The sequence below is a fragment of the Mobula hypostoma genome, chromosome 9 (assembly GCF_963921235.1).
Source record: "Mobula hypostoma chromosome 9, sMobHyp1.1, whole genome shotgun sequence".
Taxonomy (NCBI): Eukaryota; Metazoa; Chordata; class Chondrichthyes; order Myliobatiformes; family Myliobatidae; genus Mobula; species Mobula hypostoma.
The window spans coordinates 147,185,132-147,202,845 of record NC_086105.1 but is presented as its reverse complement, the minus strand read 5'-3'; the positions used below and the strand labels follow the sequence as shown (position 1 = coordinate 147,202,845).

Sequence of the window (17,714 nt, the reverse complement as noted above, 5' to 3'; positions counted from 1 at the left end):
CACTCCACTGTTTAGGAACGTAGGGAGGCAGAAGAACGGAAGTTATAAGTCAGTTAGACTGACCAGTGGTTGGGAAGATGTTGGGAGTTCATCGCTAAGGATGAGCTTTCAGGGTACCTGCAGGCACATAACAGGCCAAAGTCAGCATGGTTTTCTAAAAGGGAAACCTTGCCTGACAAATCTGCTGGAATTCTTTGAGGAAAAATAAGCAGGGTAGAGAAAGGAGATTCAGTAGTTGTTTTCAGGACTTCGACAAGGTGCCACTCATGAGGCTGCCGGAAAAGATAAGGGCCCATGGTATTGCAAGAAAGATACTAGCATGGGTAGAGCATTGGCTGACTGGCAGGAGGTAAAGAGTGGGAATAAAGGAGTCTCTTCTGTTTGGCTTCTGGTGATCAGTGGTGTGCTGCAGAACTGAATGACAGAATTGATGGCCTTGCGGACAAAGTGGAGAGGCAGGTAGCCTTGAGGGAGCAGGGAGGCTGCAGAAGCACTTAATCGAATTAGGACAATGGGCAAAGATGTGGCAGGTGAAATACAGTGTCTGCAAGGGTATGGTATGCACTTTGGTAGAAGGAATAAAGGGCGTAGAGTGTTTTCTAAACAGGGAGAATATTCAAAAATCTGAGGTGCAAAGGGACTTCAGGATTCCCTAAAGATTAACTTGCAAGTTGAGTTGGTGGTGAGAAAGGCAAATGTAATGTTAGCATTTATTTCAAGAGCACTAGTATACAAAAGCAATGATATAAGGCATTGGCCAGGGTTCTGGTCAAGATGGCGTCGGCAAACGATTCCTCAGGCTTGTTTGTGTTACGGAAACCATTGCAGCCGGTAAGGACTCGATCAAGTGACATGGCAGTCTGCTGTGTCTGGAGAGCTGCCTCATGGAGATCAGGGACGGGGACCCGGAAAGGAAGAACACGAGCTGACTCTAGGAAAAGACTAGAGATGGGGCATGGGGTCGTGAACGACTCCATCTCGAAGCGGCGAGGGGGGATCTCACTGAAACCTATGGAATAATGAAAGGCCTAGACAGAGTGGATGGGGAGAAGATGTTTCCTATTGTTGGCAAATCTAGCACCAGAGGGCACAGCCTCAGAATAGAGGGACGCCGATTTAGAACAGAGGCGAGAAGTAATTTCTTTAACTAGAGGGTGATGAATTTGTGGCAGCCAAGTAATTGAGGCAGATGGGGTCTTGATTAGACAGGACATTGCAGGTTATGGGGAGAAGGAGAATGGGGATGAGAGGAACAATAAGTCAGGCATGATGGAATGGCCGAGGAGACTTGACAGGCAAAATGGCCAAATTCTACTCCTATACTGTACCTTATGGTCTTAAATGTGATTTAAGTGACTTTGACTGTGGAATCATTGTTGGTGCCAGACGGGGTGGTTTGAGTATATCAGAAAATGCTGGTCTCCTGGGATCTTCATTCATGACAGTCCCTACCGCTTATACAGAATGGAGCAAAAAACATCCAGTGAGCAGCAGTTCTGTGGGCAAAGACACCTAGTTAATGAGAGAGCCCAGAGGAGAATGAATGATCATTCAGGCTCATGCTGACGGAGGGGGGGATGACAACAATAACTACGTGTTACAACAGTGGTGTGTAGAAGAGCATCTCTGAACCCACAACACTTTAAACTTTGAAGTGGATGGACTATAAGAGCACAAGACCACAATGGATAACCACTCCTGTACCTAATATAGTGGCCAGTGAGTGTAGAAATGAATAAAAGGATTTGAAAAAATACTCGAGTCCTGATGAAGGGTCTCAACCCAAAATGTTGACTGTCTGTTCCTCACCACAGATGCTGCCTGATCTGCTGAGTTCCTCCAGCATTTTGTGTGCACTGCTTTGGATTTCCAAGCATCCGCAGAATCTCGTTTGTGAAGAAAATCCAAAAGGAAGCAGAGGGGCGTCTGCAAGGTCCCAGTGATTACAGGATGTTAAATGTCCAAGGGAATTACTCTATTGTCTTGAGAGACCAAGGCAAAATAGCCTAGAAGTGGTGGGAGGTTTATAAGTAGAACTAAAAATGAAACAGGAATTCCAGACGGTGTTTGAAGCTGACGTTTGTTAATTCAAAGAGAGGGGCATTGGGAGTGGCCTCAAAGACTGAGCCAAGAAACGTGCCTGGAGCAATGATCAAAGATACACAGCAGTGCAACCCTGAATTACAAACACAAGAGATTAGAGCACGTTTCTCCTGAAGTTATTACCTTAACACTGCAATCTGTTAACAAGGCTACACTGACCCCACCCTGTTATATCTGCATACCTCAGATGCTTGTTTCAGCTATGTGCACAGTGCTCTTGTATAACTTGATTTCAAAATCACCAAGAGCCTTTGATTGAAGAGGCAGTATTTACCAAGTTTGGGACTTTGAAATTACATTTGCCATCCACAGGCATGATTCCAGTGTTCATAAAGGGGTGAAAGCATTAACACATCATGCCCTTCCTCCACAAACTCTTCAACGAATCAGGACAAATCCAATTTTGATTCATGAACTGTCATTCTTTCTAGTTTCTGCATAATGTTTTCCTCATTTCCACGTTATGCAACACCTCATCTGGAATCTATTTGCAAGAAATCTTTTGGGAACGTCAAAGACCCAATTCAATACATTGGTGTATTCTCAAAAGTTAGCTGTCCCCCGTTTTCCTACCTGCCCTTGGATCGATACTAACACAGCTAGAAATCCTCCCAGCCCCACGCTTACTGTCGCTGCACCATTTCTCTTTTCGTTAATCCCCATTCTCGCGTAACTATTTCCATTGGTATTTAAGCTTCCTCTTTGGCCCTGCTTTGTTTATGATGGACATTTAAAACACCATGGGAAAACGCCTTAAAGCTGATTGTCATTAAGTAGTACTGGTTTATTGAATTTTTTTCCTCAAGACACCATTAAATATGTTTAAAATGGAACTTCCCATTCCGACATGCCGGTCCACGGCCTCTCTGCTGCCAGAATGAGGTCACTCTCAGGTTGGAGGAGCAACACCTCGTATTCCATCTTGGTAGCCTCCAGCCTGATGGCACGAACACCAATTTCTCTAGCTTCTGGTAATTTCTCTCCCTTCCCCCTCTCTCCTTTTCCATTCCGGCTCCCCTCTTAACCCCCACCCCTTTGCCTCACGTGCCTATCACCTCTCTCTGGCGGTGTCTCCTCTCCTTCCCTTTCTCCCGTGGTCCACTCTGCTCTCCTATCAGATTCCTCTTCCACCAAACATCTCCCAGATTCTTCCTTCATTCCCCCACCTTCCCCCCGACCTGGTTTCACCTATCTCCTGCCAGTTTGTACTCATCCTCCACAACCCCGTTCCTTTTCATTCTGGCTTCTATCCCCTTCCTCTCCAGTCCTTACGAAGGGTCTTGGCCTGAAACATCAACAGTTTATTCCCATCCATCGGTGATGACTGACCTGCTGAGTTCCTCCAGCATTTTGTTTGAGTTGCTCTGGATTTCCAGGATCTGCAGAATCTCTGGTGTTTATAAAATACATTTTTACAACAGGTCACTGTTAGCATTCCAGTTTTGAAAGCATGGAATTACTCTTGAACATGGAGATTGTATGAATTGGAGAAGCTTTTAAAACCCCGTTTGTGTTCCTGTGCATCTATCCAACACTGACCTGTATTAAAGTTTCCCTTCTGGAAACTCCTATTGAGCTTTCTGCTCTTCACATCGCTTTTCATCGGCCTGTAAAGAAAAACACAAGTCACGATGGCACGTATAGCTATTGCATGAATTTATAAAATACTTTAACTAGTTGTACACAGAGAGCATCACTTTATGATTCAATGTACGTGTGACCAACTAATACCAGCTAATAAAGGCACGGCAGCCTTGCTGGTGAGGTAACCAACCCAGAATGTAGGCAGCTGGCGAGCTAGGGAATGGTGTAACCACAGCATTACTTAATGCAAAGCACAAAATGCAAAGAGCCAAGCAGTCTGTACGTTCCGTCCCTGTGGCCATAAAGTTTCCATCTTCTCATACATATGTACAAACCTAAAACAACACTGTGTTTTGAATATATCGGGAGAGCTGCGTTTGCAGATCTCTCAGCACGATCAAGGACCTCTCCCATCGTCCCACAATCTCTCCGTCCTCCTACTGTTTGGCAGAAGGTACCGCAGTACAAGACTGTTAGGCTAGGTATCAGCTTCTTTCCCCAGAGAGACTTCTGAGCACCCTGCTACCTCCCAGTACACATTATTTATCAGAGCGCCAGTAACAGTAATACTGATGTATATTTAACTATATGTCAACTTGTACATCTACAGAATATTTTTATTATAATCTCTTAGTATTATTTTACATGCTGTACAATATATGTACTGTGTTTTTCACCTTGGTCACTGAGGAAAGCTGGTTTCTTTAGTTGTACACGTGTGTATGTGCAAGGGGACGATGTGAGTCCCGGACTGGGCGCTCTGCTCACTTCAGAAGGGTGAAGCATCTCCCACTGCCTCTCCTTTCCAGTGGTAGTGATCCCTGCAGGACCCTGTTTGGTTTGCCGTGCAGGAGGTCACTCGCATACGGCCTTTCCTACACTACTGCGCTCAGAGCAACACCTTCACAGGGAGCCCCTGTTCTCACTGAGAACACTATGTCAAGGAACAACCCAGTGTCCAGCAGTATAACTGGGCGGGCAGGCTGTGCTCATTAACCTCGGTTGGCAGCCAGTCCAGGAGCATAAGGCTATAAGACCATAAGACATAGGAGCAGAAGCAGGCCATTCGGCCCATCGAGACTGCTCTGCCATTCAATCGTGGGCTGATCCAATTTTGCCAGTCATCCCAACTCTCCTGCCTTCTCCCCATACCCTTTGATGTCCTGGCTAATCAAGAACCTATCTACCTCTGCCTTAAATGCACCTAATGACTTGGCCTCCATGGCCACTTGTGGCAACAAGTTCCATAGATTTACCACCCTCTGACTAAAGTAATTTCTCCACATCTCTGTTCTAAATGGACGTGCTTCAATCCTGAGGTCGTGTCCTCTTGTCCTAGATTCCCCTACCATGGGAAATAACTTTGCCCTGGTCACTGAGGAATCCTGCTTTCTTCAGAGCAGGACAACTCCCGGACAGGTGGGACTTGTTAGCCTTGCCAGGCAGTCTGTCTTGTTGAAGAAAAACTTCGATACTCAGCCTACAGCCTTGTGGTCGCAGCTCACTGTGCCATTGTGGAATGTCCCCTGGCCTAAAGAGTGGAATCAGTCCGCGTGCACCAATTCTCACTATAATCCTACACAGTGCAGGCAGGAAGTCTTCACTCCTGAGGACTGTTCTTCCCTCCTGATCTTTGCCAGCGAAGATGTAATCATCATCATCATAAGTATGGTTCAGTGACAATAAAATTGAGTATTATTTATTTCCCAAAGTTTATGCTTCAAGTTATTTCTCAGGCAAAGTCTGCTTTAGGCTGCTGAGTAACGTCACTGCTGGAGAACAGAAGAAAGCTCTGGTAGAGGATTTTAATACTCACTCATAGGTTACATACAACAGTACTGTCAGAACAGTCCAATCTTTATGCTATTTTATACTGTGTCCCCTCCCTGTGTTTTATCCATATCCCTCAATCCCCTTCATATTCATGTGTCTACCCTAACAGCCTGATTCCACTACTGCCCCGGTAACTCATTCGAGGCACCTAGCACTCACCGAGTGAAAAACTTGCCCCTCACATCGCCTTTACACATCAATCAGCAAGACCATAAAGAAATTGGAGCCGAGTTAAGCCATTCTGCTCTACCATTCACTGACACTTCTACTACAGAGGAAAGATTCCATCCAGAGCCAGAACATAGCACAGTACAGACCCTTTGGCCCACAGCGTTGTGCTGAACCCTTACACAAGACTGAGATCAATCTAATCTCTCCCTCCTACATAACCATCCAATTTTCTATCACCCATGTATCTGTCTAAGAGCTTCTTAAATGTCCCTGGTGTATCTGCCTCCACCACCATCCTGGCAAGGTGTTCCACAAACTCACTATTCTGTGTAAAAAAAAAAGCGCCTAACTCTGTCACCCCTCCCTCCCACCATACCTTCCCCAATCGCCATAAAATCATGCTCTCTCTTACTGGCCCTGGGATAAAGTCCCTGGATGTCCTCTCTGTTTGCTTATCATCCTGTACTCCTCCACCCAGTCACCTCTCACCCTCCTTTGCTCCAGCTTGCTCAATCTTTCTTCATTAGACATGCTCTCTGATCCATGCAGCATCTTGGTAAATCTCCTCTGCACCTCTCTAAAGCTTCCAGGTGACCAAAACTGAATGCAATCCCTTGACTGATGAAGGCCAACACACCGAACGGCTTCTTAGCAACCCTATGAACTTGCACAGCAACTGTGAGGCCATGGACTGAAAGTAGAGATTTCTAAATTCACAAGGGGTAGAGGATACCCAGTTGCTAGTCTGAAACTGGAGGTTTAGGTTTAAGTACCTAAAGGGGATTTGGGATGCACGCCCCTCCCCACACACATACAGAGTGTGGTGGTATATGGATCAAGTTGTCAGAATGTGATAGAGACATACAATTGCAAAACATTCAAAAGACATTTAGACAGATATAGGGATAGGAAAAGCTTTGAGGGATATGGGCAGGCTGATGATAGTAGCTTAGGTAGGCATGGATGTATTGGGTTGAAGGACCTGTTTTTGTGACATATAGCCATAAGACATAGGAGCAGAATTAAGCCATTTGGCCCATCAAGTCTGCTCCACCACATCTGATTTATTGTCCTCTCAACCCGTTCTCCTGCCTTATTGCCGTAATCTTTGACACCCTTACTAATCAAGAACCCATCAACCATCACTTTAAATATACCCAATGACTTGGCTTCCACAGCTGCCCATGGCAATGAATTCCCTCTGACGAAAGAAATTCCTCATCTCTGTTGAGATGTCCTTGTATTTGGAGGCTGAGTCCACTGGTCCTAGACACTCTCACTACTGGAAACAGTAACTGTATATTATTCAGTAAAAGCATCCAGGTAAACGTAGTGGAGATAGAGATTACTCAAACTGATTAAGAGGTAGAAGGATCTCCCACTATTCCTAACTCCAGGATGGTACATTGTACTACGACAACCCACCTTTCTGGACAAAATTTACATTGATATGCAAACAACAGGAATTCTGCAGATGCTGGAAATTCAAGCAACATACATCAAAGTTGCTGGTGAACGCAGCAGGCCAGGCAGCATCTATAGGAAGAGGCGCAGTCGACGTTTCAGGCCGAGACCCTTCGTCAGGACTAACTGAAGGAAGAGTGAGTAAGGGATTTGAAAGCTGGAGGGGGAGGGGGAGATGCAAAATGATAGGAGAAGACAGGAGGGGGAGGGATGGAGCCGAGAGCTGGACAGGTGATAGGCAAAAGGGGATACGAGAGGATCATGGGACAGGAGGTCCGGGAAGAAAGACAAGGGGGGGGACCCAGAGGATGGGCAAGGGGTATATTCAGAGGGACAGAGGGAGAAAAAGGAGAGTGAGAGAAAGAATGTGTGCATTAAAAAGAGTAACAGATGGGGTACGAGGGGGAGGTGGGGCCTAGCGGAAGTTAGAGAAGTCAATGTTCATGCCATCAGGTTGGAGGCTACCCAGACGGAATATAAGGTGTTGTTCCTCCAACCTGAGTGTGGCTTCATCTTTACAGTAGAGGAGGCCGTGGATAGACATGTCAGAATGGGAATGGGATGTGGAATTAAAATGTGTGGCCACTGGGAGATCCTGCTTTCTCTGGCGGACAGAGCGTAGATGTTCAGCAAAGCGGTCTCCCAGTCTGCGTCGGGTCTCACCAATATATAAAAGGCCACATCGGGAGCACCGGACGCAGTATATCACCCCAGTCCACTCACAGGTGAAGTGATGCCTCACCTGGAAGGACTGTTTGGGGCCCTGAATGGTGGTAAGGGAGGAAGTGTAAGGGCATGTGTAGCACTTGTTCCGCTTACACGGATAAGTGCCAGCAGGGAGATCAGTGGGGAGGGTTGGGGGGGACGAATGGACAAGGGAGTTGCGTAGGGAGCGATCCCTGCGGAATGCAGAGAGAGGCGGGGAGGGAAAGATATGCTTAGTGGTGGGATCCCGTTGGAGGTGGCGGAAGTTACGGAGAATAATATGTTGGACCCGGAGGCTGGTGGGGTGGTAGGTGAGGACCAGGGGAACCCTATTCCTAGTGGGGTGGTGGGAGGATGGAGTGAGAGCAGATGTACGTGAAATGGGGGAGATGCGTTTAAGAGCAGAGTTGATAGTGGAGGAAGGGAAGCCCCTTTCTTTAAAAAATGAAGACATCTCCCTCGTCCTAGAATGAAAAGCCTCATCCTGAGAGCAGATGCGGCGGAGACGGAGGAATTGCGAGAAGGGGATGGCGTTTTTGCAAGAGACAGGGTGAGAAGAGGAATAGTCCAGATAGTTGTGAGAGTCAGTAGGCTTATAGTAGACATCAGTGGATAAGCTGTCTCCAGAGACAGAGACAGAAAGATCTAGAAAGGGGAGGGAGGTGTCAGAAATGGACCAGGTAAACTTGAGGGCAGGGTGAAAGTTGGAGGCAAAGTTAATAAAGTCAACGAGTTCTGCATGCGTGCAGGAAGCAGCGCCAATGCAGTCGTCGATGTAGCGAAGGAAAAGTGGGGGACAGATACCAGAATAGGCACGGAACATAGATTGTTCCACAAACCCAACAAAAAGGCAGGCATAGCTAGGACCCATACGGGTGCCCATAGCTACACCTTTAGTTTGGAGGAAATGGGAGGAGCAAAAGGAGAAATTATTAAGAGTAAGGACTAATTCTGCTAGACGGAGCAGAGTGGTGGTAGAGGGGAACTGATTAGGTCTGGAATCCAAAAAGAAGCGTAGAGCTTTGAGACCTTCCTGATGGGGGATGGAAGTATATAGGGACTGGACATCCAAGGTGAAAATAAAGCGGTGGGGGCCAGGGAACTTAAAATCATCGAAAAGTTTAAGAGCGTGAGAAGTGTCACGAACATAGGTCGGAAGGGATTGAACAAGGGGTGATAAAACAGTGTCGAGGTATGCAGAAACGAGTTCGGTGGGGCAGGAGCAAGCTGAGACAATAGGTCGGCCAGGACAGGCAGGTTTGTGGATCTTGGGTAGGAGGTAGAAACGGGAAGTGCGGGGTGTGGGAACTATAAGGTTGGTAGCAGTGGATGGGAGATCCCCTGAGCGGATAAAGTCGTTGATAGTGTGGGAGACAATGGCCTGGTGCTCCTTAGTGGGGTCACGATCGAGGGGTAAATAAGAGGAGGTATCCGCGAGTTGTCGCTGTGCCTCGGCAAGGTAGAGGTCAGTACGCCAGACTACAACAGCACCCCCCTTATCAGCGGGTTGATCTCCCTGCTGGCACTTATCCGTGTAAGCGGAACAAGTGCTACACATGCCCTTACACTTCCTCCCTTACCACCATTCAGGGCCCCAAACAGTCCTTCCAGGTGAGGCATCACTTCACCTGTGAGTCGACTGGGGTGATATACTGCGTCCGGTGCTCCCGATGTGGCCTTTTATATATTGGTGAGACCCGACGCAGACTGGGAGACCGCTTTGCTGAACATCTACGCTCTGTCCGCCAGAGAAAGCAGGATCTCCCAGTGGCCACACATTTTAATTCCACATCCCATTCCCATTCTGACATGTCTATCCACGGCCTCCTCTACTGTAAAGATGAAGCCACACTCAGGTTGGAGGAACAACACCTTATATTCCGTCTGGGTAGCCTCCAACCTGATGGCATGAACATTGACTTCTCTAACTTCCGCTAGGCCCCACCTCCCCCTCGTACCCCATCTGTTACTCTTTTTAATGCACACATTCTTTCTCTCACTCTCCTTTTTCTCCCTCTGTCCCTCTGAATGTACCTCTTGCCCATCCTCTGGGTCACCCACCCCCCCGTCTTTCTTCCCGGACCTCCTGTCCCATGATCCTCTCGTATCCCCTTTTGCCTATCACCTGTCCAGCTCTCGGCTCCATCCCTCCCCCTCCTGTCTTCTCCTATCATTTTGCATCTCCCCCTCCCCCTCCAGCTTTCAAATCCCTTACTCACTCTTCCTTCAGTTAGTCCTGACGAAGGGTCTCGGCCTGAAACGTCGACTGCGCCTCTTCCTATAGATGCTGCCTGGCCTGCTGCGTTCACCAGCAACTTTGATTTACATTGATATAATAGTTTATTGTGGCAGATGGAGAGCAAATTTTAAAAAAGACAGTACACAGTGATGCAAGACAGCAGTGTTGGTGTTCTGAAGGATCTTGGGGTCGAAGCCCGGAGTTCCCTGATAGTGGCTGCACATGTTGAGAGTGGCAAATAATGCGTGTTTGCCTTCATTAACGAAGACACTGAGCTGAGAGTCAGGAAGTTGTGTTGCAGCCCGATAACACTCTGATTAGGTTGTACCTGGAGTCTTTCATTCACTCCTGTCCACCCACTACAGGAAAGATGTCGAGGCTTTCGAGAGGGTGCACAAGGGGTTCACCAGGACTAGAAGGTGTGTGCTAAAAGGAGAGGCTGGACAGATATGTATTGTTTTCTCTGGAGCGGCCGAGGCCGAGGGGAGATCTGATAGAGGTTTATAAGATTACGAGAGGCACAGGTAGAATAGATAGCTGGTATCTTTTCCTGAAGGTTGAAATGTCCAACACAAGAGGGCATTATTTACAATGAGCGGCAGAAATTCTAAGGAGCTAAGAGTATTTTCTTTCTTTACGTAGGAAGTGGCGGGTACTTGGAATGTGTTGTCAGGGTGGTGGAGGTAGATACAATAGAGGTGTACAAGAGGCTCTTAGATAGGTGCATGCAACACACACAAAATGCTGGAGGAACTCAGCAGGCGAGACAGCATCTATGGAAATGAATAGATAGTCGACATTTCGGGCTGAGACCCTTCTTCAGCTCCTCATGAATCATTTCCACGGATGCTGCCCGATCTGCTGAGTTCCTCCAGCATTTTGTGTGTGTTGCTTTGGATTTTCCGCACCTGCAGACTTTGTGTTTAGATAGAGGCATGAATGTGCAGGGTATACAAGGAACAAACAAGAGAATATCTGCAGATACTGGAAATGCAGTGTATTGCTCAGAGTATATAAGGGTATGGATTTTAACTATTTTAGTTAGGAGTTTAATTACTCGGCAGAATATCACAGGCTGAAGGGCCTGTTCTGTGTGGCAGCTTTGATGGAAATACCATACCATTCCGGCGCACCAATCGTGAGTTGGAGAGCTATGAGAGAAGAGGCAGTGCACTGGCTACCAGTTACCAATGGAGTTCCACAGGGGTCGGTGTTGTGACTGCTGCTTTTTACAATGTGCATCAATCATTTGGACTATAGGACTAATGGATTTTTTATTGGCATCCGTTAGTCTCATGAGACCATGAATTTGTACCTTGGAAGGTTTCCAGGGTGTAGGCCTGGGCAAGGTTGTATGGAAGACCAGCAGTTGCCCATGCTGCAAGTCTCCCCTCTCCATGACACCAATGTTGTCCAAGGGAAGGGCATTAGGACCCATACAGCTTGGCACCAGTGTCGTCACAGAGCAATGTGTGGTTAAGTGCCTTACTCAAGGACACACACGCTGCTTCAGCCAAGGCTTGAACTAGCGACCTTCAGATCACTAGATGAATGCCTTAACCACTTGGCCACGCACCAACACATTAATGGATTTGTGGCTAAATTTGCTGGTGATACAAAGATAGTTGGAGGAGTGGGTAGTGTTGAGGAAACAGAGAGCCTGCAGAGAGACTTAAGGGAATGGGCAAGGAAGTGGCAAATGAAATACAATATTGGCAAGTGTATGGTCATGTACTTTGGGGGAAGAAATAAGCAGGCAGACTATTATTTAGATGGGGAGAGAATTCAAAATACAGAGTTGCAAAGGGACTGGGGAGTCCTTGCGCAGGATACCCTAAAGGTTAACCTCTAGGTTGAGTTGGTGGCAAAAAGGCGAATGCAATGCTGGCATTCATTTCTAGAGGTATAGAATATAAGAGCAGGGATGTGATGTTGAGGCTCTATAAGGCACCCGTGAGACACTTGGGAGTATCGTGTGCAGTCTTGGGCTCCTTATTTTAGAAAGGATATATTGACATTGGAGATGGTTCAAAGAAGATATACGAGAATGATTCCAGGAATGAAAGGATTACTGTAAGAGGAACATCTGGCAGCTCTTGGGCTGTATTCCCTGGAGTTCAAGAGAATGAAGGGGATTTCATAGAAACGTTCTAAATGTTAAAAGGCCTGAACAGATTAGATATGGCAAAGTTATTTCCCATGGTAGGGGAGTCTAGGACAAAAGGGCACGACTTCAGGATTGAAGGATGTCCATTTAGAACAGAGCTGCGGAGAAATTACTTTAGTCAAAGGGTGGAATTTGTTGCCACGAGCGGCTGTGAAGGCCAAGTCATTAGGTGCATTTAAGGCAGAGATAGATAGGTTCCTGATTAACCAGGGCATCAAAGGGTATGGGGAGAAGGCAGGGGAGTGGGGATGACTGGAAGAATTGGATCAGCCCATGATTGAATGGCACAGCAGACTCGATGGGCCGAATGGCCTACTTCTGTTTCTATATCTTATGGTCTTATTCTGTATCAGATCACCAAGATTTTGTTCAAAAAAGTAACATGCACATACCTTCCGCCTTGCAGAATCCCTAAAAGAACTAACAGCAGAAAAGTTGCTCCTGCTCTCTATCGGACAACATTCCTTGTAATTGTGTGAGTAGTGCTTCTCTCGTACTGTCAAAGGAAATCAGAATTAAATTGCTTAGTTTTTGAACAGCAGAGTCAGTATTTAAAGATCACACCTGAAGTATCCCCCACATTTGAGTGCAAGTTATGAAGATAGTAAACCCAATGCTTGCTCAGATTTATAAGATGGAGCATGGGTAACCTCTCTGACAAAATAGATGTTATAAAGAACATTCATAAAATCAATTCCCTAATGCAGCAGATGTCCTCCCCCTGGGTCAGTGATGATTAAGCTGGATGCTTGGTGTGTGCTTGACAAATGGGGGCAAGGTTAAGTTTACCGACATCTGTTCAAATCTGAATGCCAGCGATGAAAAGCACGACACACACAAAATGCTGGGGGATCTCAGCAGGTCAAGCAGCATCTATGGAGGGGAATAAACAGTCAACATTGTAGACCGAGACCCTTCATCACGATTTTCCTGTTGCTTGGTTACCCTTGTGACAGGAATCCTTGAATACCAATGGGTAAAAAGAAGATCACACAGCAAGCCAAGTTATCGATTATATTGCTGTTTGCAGCACTACTGGGGGCTCTGCTGTTACTGAACAGTTTCTAACTAGCGCCAGCTGCAACACTTGTGTGACCGTTAGAAGCTAGAGCTGAGAGCAAACGATTTTTAAATAGCATTAGTTGTGGGGGTTTGTGTTCAATAAGCAGTGATTTTGTCACTGACTGCGGGTGAAAAGTAAGCATTAGGACAATTCTTTTGCTTACTGTGGTTTCAAGCATTCAGACTTAGAGATGAGCCAGGAGTCAAAAAGAAACGATTTCACTACTTCAATAAATTAGGAACTACAAAGAATGTTAAGGTATGAACAATCATGCTGAATGTTACAATGAAGATTTGGAGGATGCAGTTGTCGATAGCATTGTATGAAGGCAGTCTGTTATCTACACTAGGTGCTGCATTGATTTTGTTCATTTACAGTCAATCAAAAGAACACGGGAACACACATCGGATGACTATCTCTGTTGATAAACTTTAGGAACTAATATTGGTAGTATTCTGATTCGTCTTCTATTTAATCTAAATACAGAATATGTTACTCAGTTAGATGTTTTTTTTAAAAATACCTTTTTAACTACTTCCACGAAATTTTGGCTAATTGGGGCAGCTGCTTAATTGGGTCAAAACGTACTGGTCCCCACATGCTCCAATTAACCAGAATCCACTGTATAGAGCACAGAACATAGAAATCTACAGCACATTACAGGTTGCTCGGCCCACAATGTTGTGCTGACCATGTAACCTACTCTAGAAACTGCCTTTAATTTCCCTAGCGCAGGGGTCCCCAACCTTTTCTGCACCGCGGGCCAGTTTATTATTGTCAATATTCTTGCGGACTGGCCGACCCGGGGGTGGGGGTGGGGTAGGGTTGCCAACATACAAGAGTAGCTGTCAAATACGTTGTGTTTACCCCGAGAAAGACTACAATGACCATGAAGCCTTGCGCGGACACCTGTGTGCGCATGTGTGTACGTGCCAATTTTTTCCTACAAATCGTTTTTGGCGATTTTGTTCGGGGGGGGGGTTAATCATGACCGGAATATAGGTGATAAATGGCTAATACACCCAATTTCGTTTCTAAAAGGGTTTATCTCACGAATTTAATATTAAACACACAGCGCATATTTTCCTCGCATGAATATAGCATTAAGTCAATTATCAGGGGAGCTTGAAATAAGTGTTGAACGAACTTCCAGTAGAAGTGGTAGAGGCAGGTTCGATATTATCATGTAACGAAAAATTGGATAGGTATATGGATAGGAAAGGAATGGATTATGGGCTGAGTGCAGGTCAGTGGGACTAGGTGAGAGTAGTGTTCGGCACGGACTAGAAGGGCTGAGATCGCCTGTTTCCGTGCTGTAATTGTTATATGGTTATATAAGTCACTTATAAGTCAATAGCATCATAACATTTAAAGTAACGTTTGGATATTAAACACACAACACGTATTTCCCCCGTATGAACATATAAAATCATTGCAACACACTAATATCGCTGAATCAGTGGGAGCCCTGGGCTTGTTTCCCTGCAACAAGACGGTCCCATCGAGGGGTGACGGGAGACATCGATACTCGAAGGGGGTTCCTTATGTCCAGTCTATTCCGCAATTTAGTTTTCGTCGCATTCATTGCAGAGGTATGTTGGAAATGGAAGCAACGTTTTCAGCGCTTTCGTGGCTATCTCAGGATATTTAGCCTTGACTTTGATCCAGAATGCTGGCAGAGATGTTATGTCAAACATACTTTTCAGCCCGTCGTCATTTGCAAGCTCAAGGAGTTGATCTTCTTCCCACGCTGACATGGATGACACGCGAGTAATGACCTCGCGTGCGTTCAAGCTCAACAGTGGGCGTGACAGGGAATGAGGAAAGGTGCAGCTGACTCCTATCACCAAATTATATCGTTTCCTCACAGCCCGGTACCGGTCCGCGGCCCGGTGGTTGGGGACCGCTGCCCTAGCGCATAGCCCTCTATTTTTCTAAGCTCCATGTACCTAGACGCTCTTAGAAGATCCGATTGTACCTGCTACCACCACCGCCGCTGGCACTGCATTCCACGCACCCACCACACTGCGTGGAAAAACTTAGCCCGACACCCCCTCGGTACCTGTTTTCAAGCACCTTAAAACTATGCCCCCTTGTGTTAGCCATTTCATCCCTGGAGAAAAAGCTTCTGACTATCCACACGATCAACACACCTCAACATCTTGTACACCTCTATCAGGTCACCTCTCATCCTCCGTCGCTCCAAGGAGAAAAGGCCAAGTTCACTCAACCTATTCTCATAAGGTACGCCCTCCAATCCAGGCAACATCTTTGTAAATCTCTGCACTCTCTCTACAGTATCCATATATAAATTAAGTAAGTCAATTCCACTAAAATTGACACAAATTCCTGCAATTGAGATTAAATAAACTTTCTCATTGTTGCAAACGATTATTCAAAGCTAAGTTTTAGCTTGCATTTCTGAAAGTTTATTTTTCCCTTCTTCCCCTTGGCGTTACTTGAGCAGACTTAAAGATCAAGTTGCATCTGTTCTCCGGTGAATTCCAGCAACATGGAGAGAACAAGCTGGTCAGACCTGTTAGCTCACTGCTACAGAAACTTGACCAGCAGCTGCTGGCGTGGAGGAGGAAGTGTGGTGACAGACGGCAGTTGCAGGAGATGAAACTCAAAGCAGGCTTTCTGCTGGCAAGCACACCAAGCACATAATGTAACACATGGTGTCACCAAGCCTGTTTGTTTTGTTGGAGTGGATGATGTGCGGGATACTTAATCCCACAGCGCATAGAGCATTAAAGGGACCGCGGCCATCTTAAACACACAATGGGCCAGAACAACCATAAAAGGGGCCTTTCTCAGTAGCCACCCATTCCAATTCCACTCCTCACTCCAATATGTCAGCCCATGACCTCCTCTAATACCATAATGAGGAGTAGCAATACCTCATTCTATATGGATAGTCTCCAACCTGAAGGGATGAATGGTGACCTCTCTAACTTCCAGTAATTTCTACCGCTCACAGGGAGTATGTACAAAATGCTTACAGGCAGCAGTGAAAATTGAACCTGATTCACCTGTACTGTAAAGCATACACTACTATGGTAACATATACATATATACTTGGTTAATAAATTTACTTTGGAATTTGATCCCTGAAACATCCCAGTATTCATATCTAGCCACTTCCTACTTTGCTGAGTCTGTTTACATGCTTTCTAGCGTTGACAACATACACTCAGTGGCCACTTTATTAGGTACAGCTGCTTGATAATGCAAATACCTAATCAGCCAATCATGTGGCTGCAACTCAATGCATAAAAGCATGCAGACACAGTCAAGAGGTTTACTTGACCAGATCAAAGACCAGAATGGGGGAGAAATGTGATCTAAATGGCTTCTGACTGGGGAATGATTGTTGGTGCCAGACAGGGTGGTTTGAGTATCTCAGAAACTGCTGATCTCCTGGGATTTTCATTCACAACAGTCTCTAGAGTTTACAGAGAATGGTGTGAAAAACAAAAACCATCCAGTGAGCAGCAGTTCTGTGGGTGAAATCGCCTTGTTAATGAGAGAGGTCAGGGGGGAATGGCCAGACTGATTCAAGCTGACAGGAAGGTGACAGTAACTCAAATAATCACACGTTACAACAGTGGTGTGCAGAAGAGCATCTCTGAATGCACAACACATTGAACCCTGAAGTGGATGGGCTACAGCAGCAGAAGACCATTGGAGGCAGTTAATAAACTGGTCACTGAGCATACATTACTCCTCAAGCCTACAACCTTGTACAATCTTTTAAGAGGCAGACTCTGTAGCACCTGCAATACTTTGGATTTAACCTATTGATTTCAGAAGTGCAGGTCTAATTTAACTCTCCTAATCAAAGTCGGACATGCATGCAGAAAAGCTCAGGAAAAGCAAGTGATTTTAGTTAAGTATTTTAAAAGGTAATGCACTGATTGACTTACAGTGTTCTTTCTCCAGTTTTGAATGTTTATAGAAATCACTGCCATTTTCTAACCTCTTCCTGGACCACTCACTGTGACGGTCATTTATCGATCCACAGTCTAGAAGATGTCTGCTAATACCTCCATTATGATCATTTAGTAGTTCATCTGCAAGGCAGTAATACAGTGATAAAGAATCATTAGCAAAAAAGTGGCAGTTCACAACATATTTCACGAATTTCATGACGTACACCAAAGAATCTAAATTTCAATTTAGGTTGAAATATTTAACAACAAATTTCACAACATACGTCAGTGATATAAAACCTGATTCTGATTCTAAATCTTGTTGAAATTTAGTACAATGATTGGTGTATGTGAACAATTATTTGGGTTCAGATAGAGTTTAAAGTAGTTCAGAATAGTTGGATTCAGACTTACTGATCACCTATACATTGAAACTAACAGTGAAATGTATCG

The 17,714-nt window shown here is 45.6% G+C and overlaps 1 protein-coding gene across 5 annotated transcripts in view; it reads right to left on the bottom strand.

The window, feature by feature from the left end:
• The window catches only part of usp42 (ubiquitin specific peptidase 42), a 96,258-nt gene that overhangs the window by 3,412 nt on the left and 75,132 nt on the right, over positions 1 to 17,714 (bottom strand). For all 5 annotated transcript variants that reach the window (XM_063059386.1, XM_063059385.1, XM_063059387.1 and 2 more), the window contains 3 exons: positions 17,256 to 17,402; positions 12,659 to 12,762; positions 3,643 to 3,710 (listed from right to left, as the gene is read on the bottom strand). In XM_063059386.1, the coding sequence (XP_062915456.1) occupies positions 3,672 to 3,710; positions 12,659 to 12,762; positions 17,256 to 17,402 (290 nt within the window). In that variant the 3' untranslated portion in view covers positions 3,643 to 3,671. The remainder of the gene's footprint in view (positions 1 to 3,642; positions 3,711 to 12,658; positions 12,763 to 17,255; positions 17,403 to 17,714) is intronic.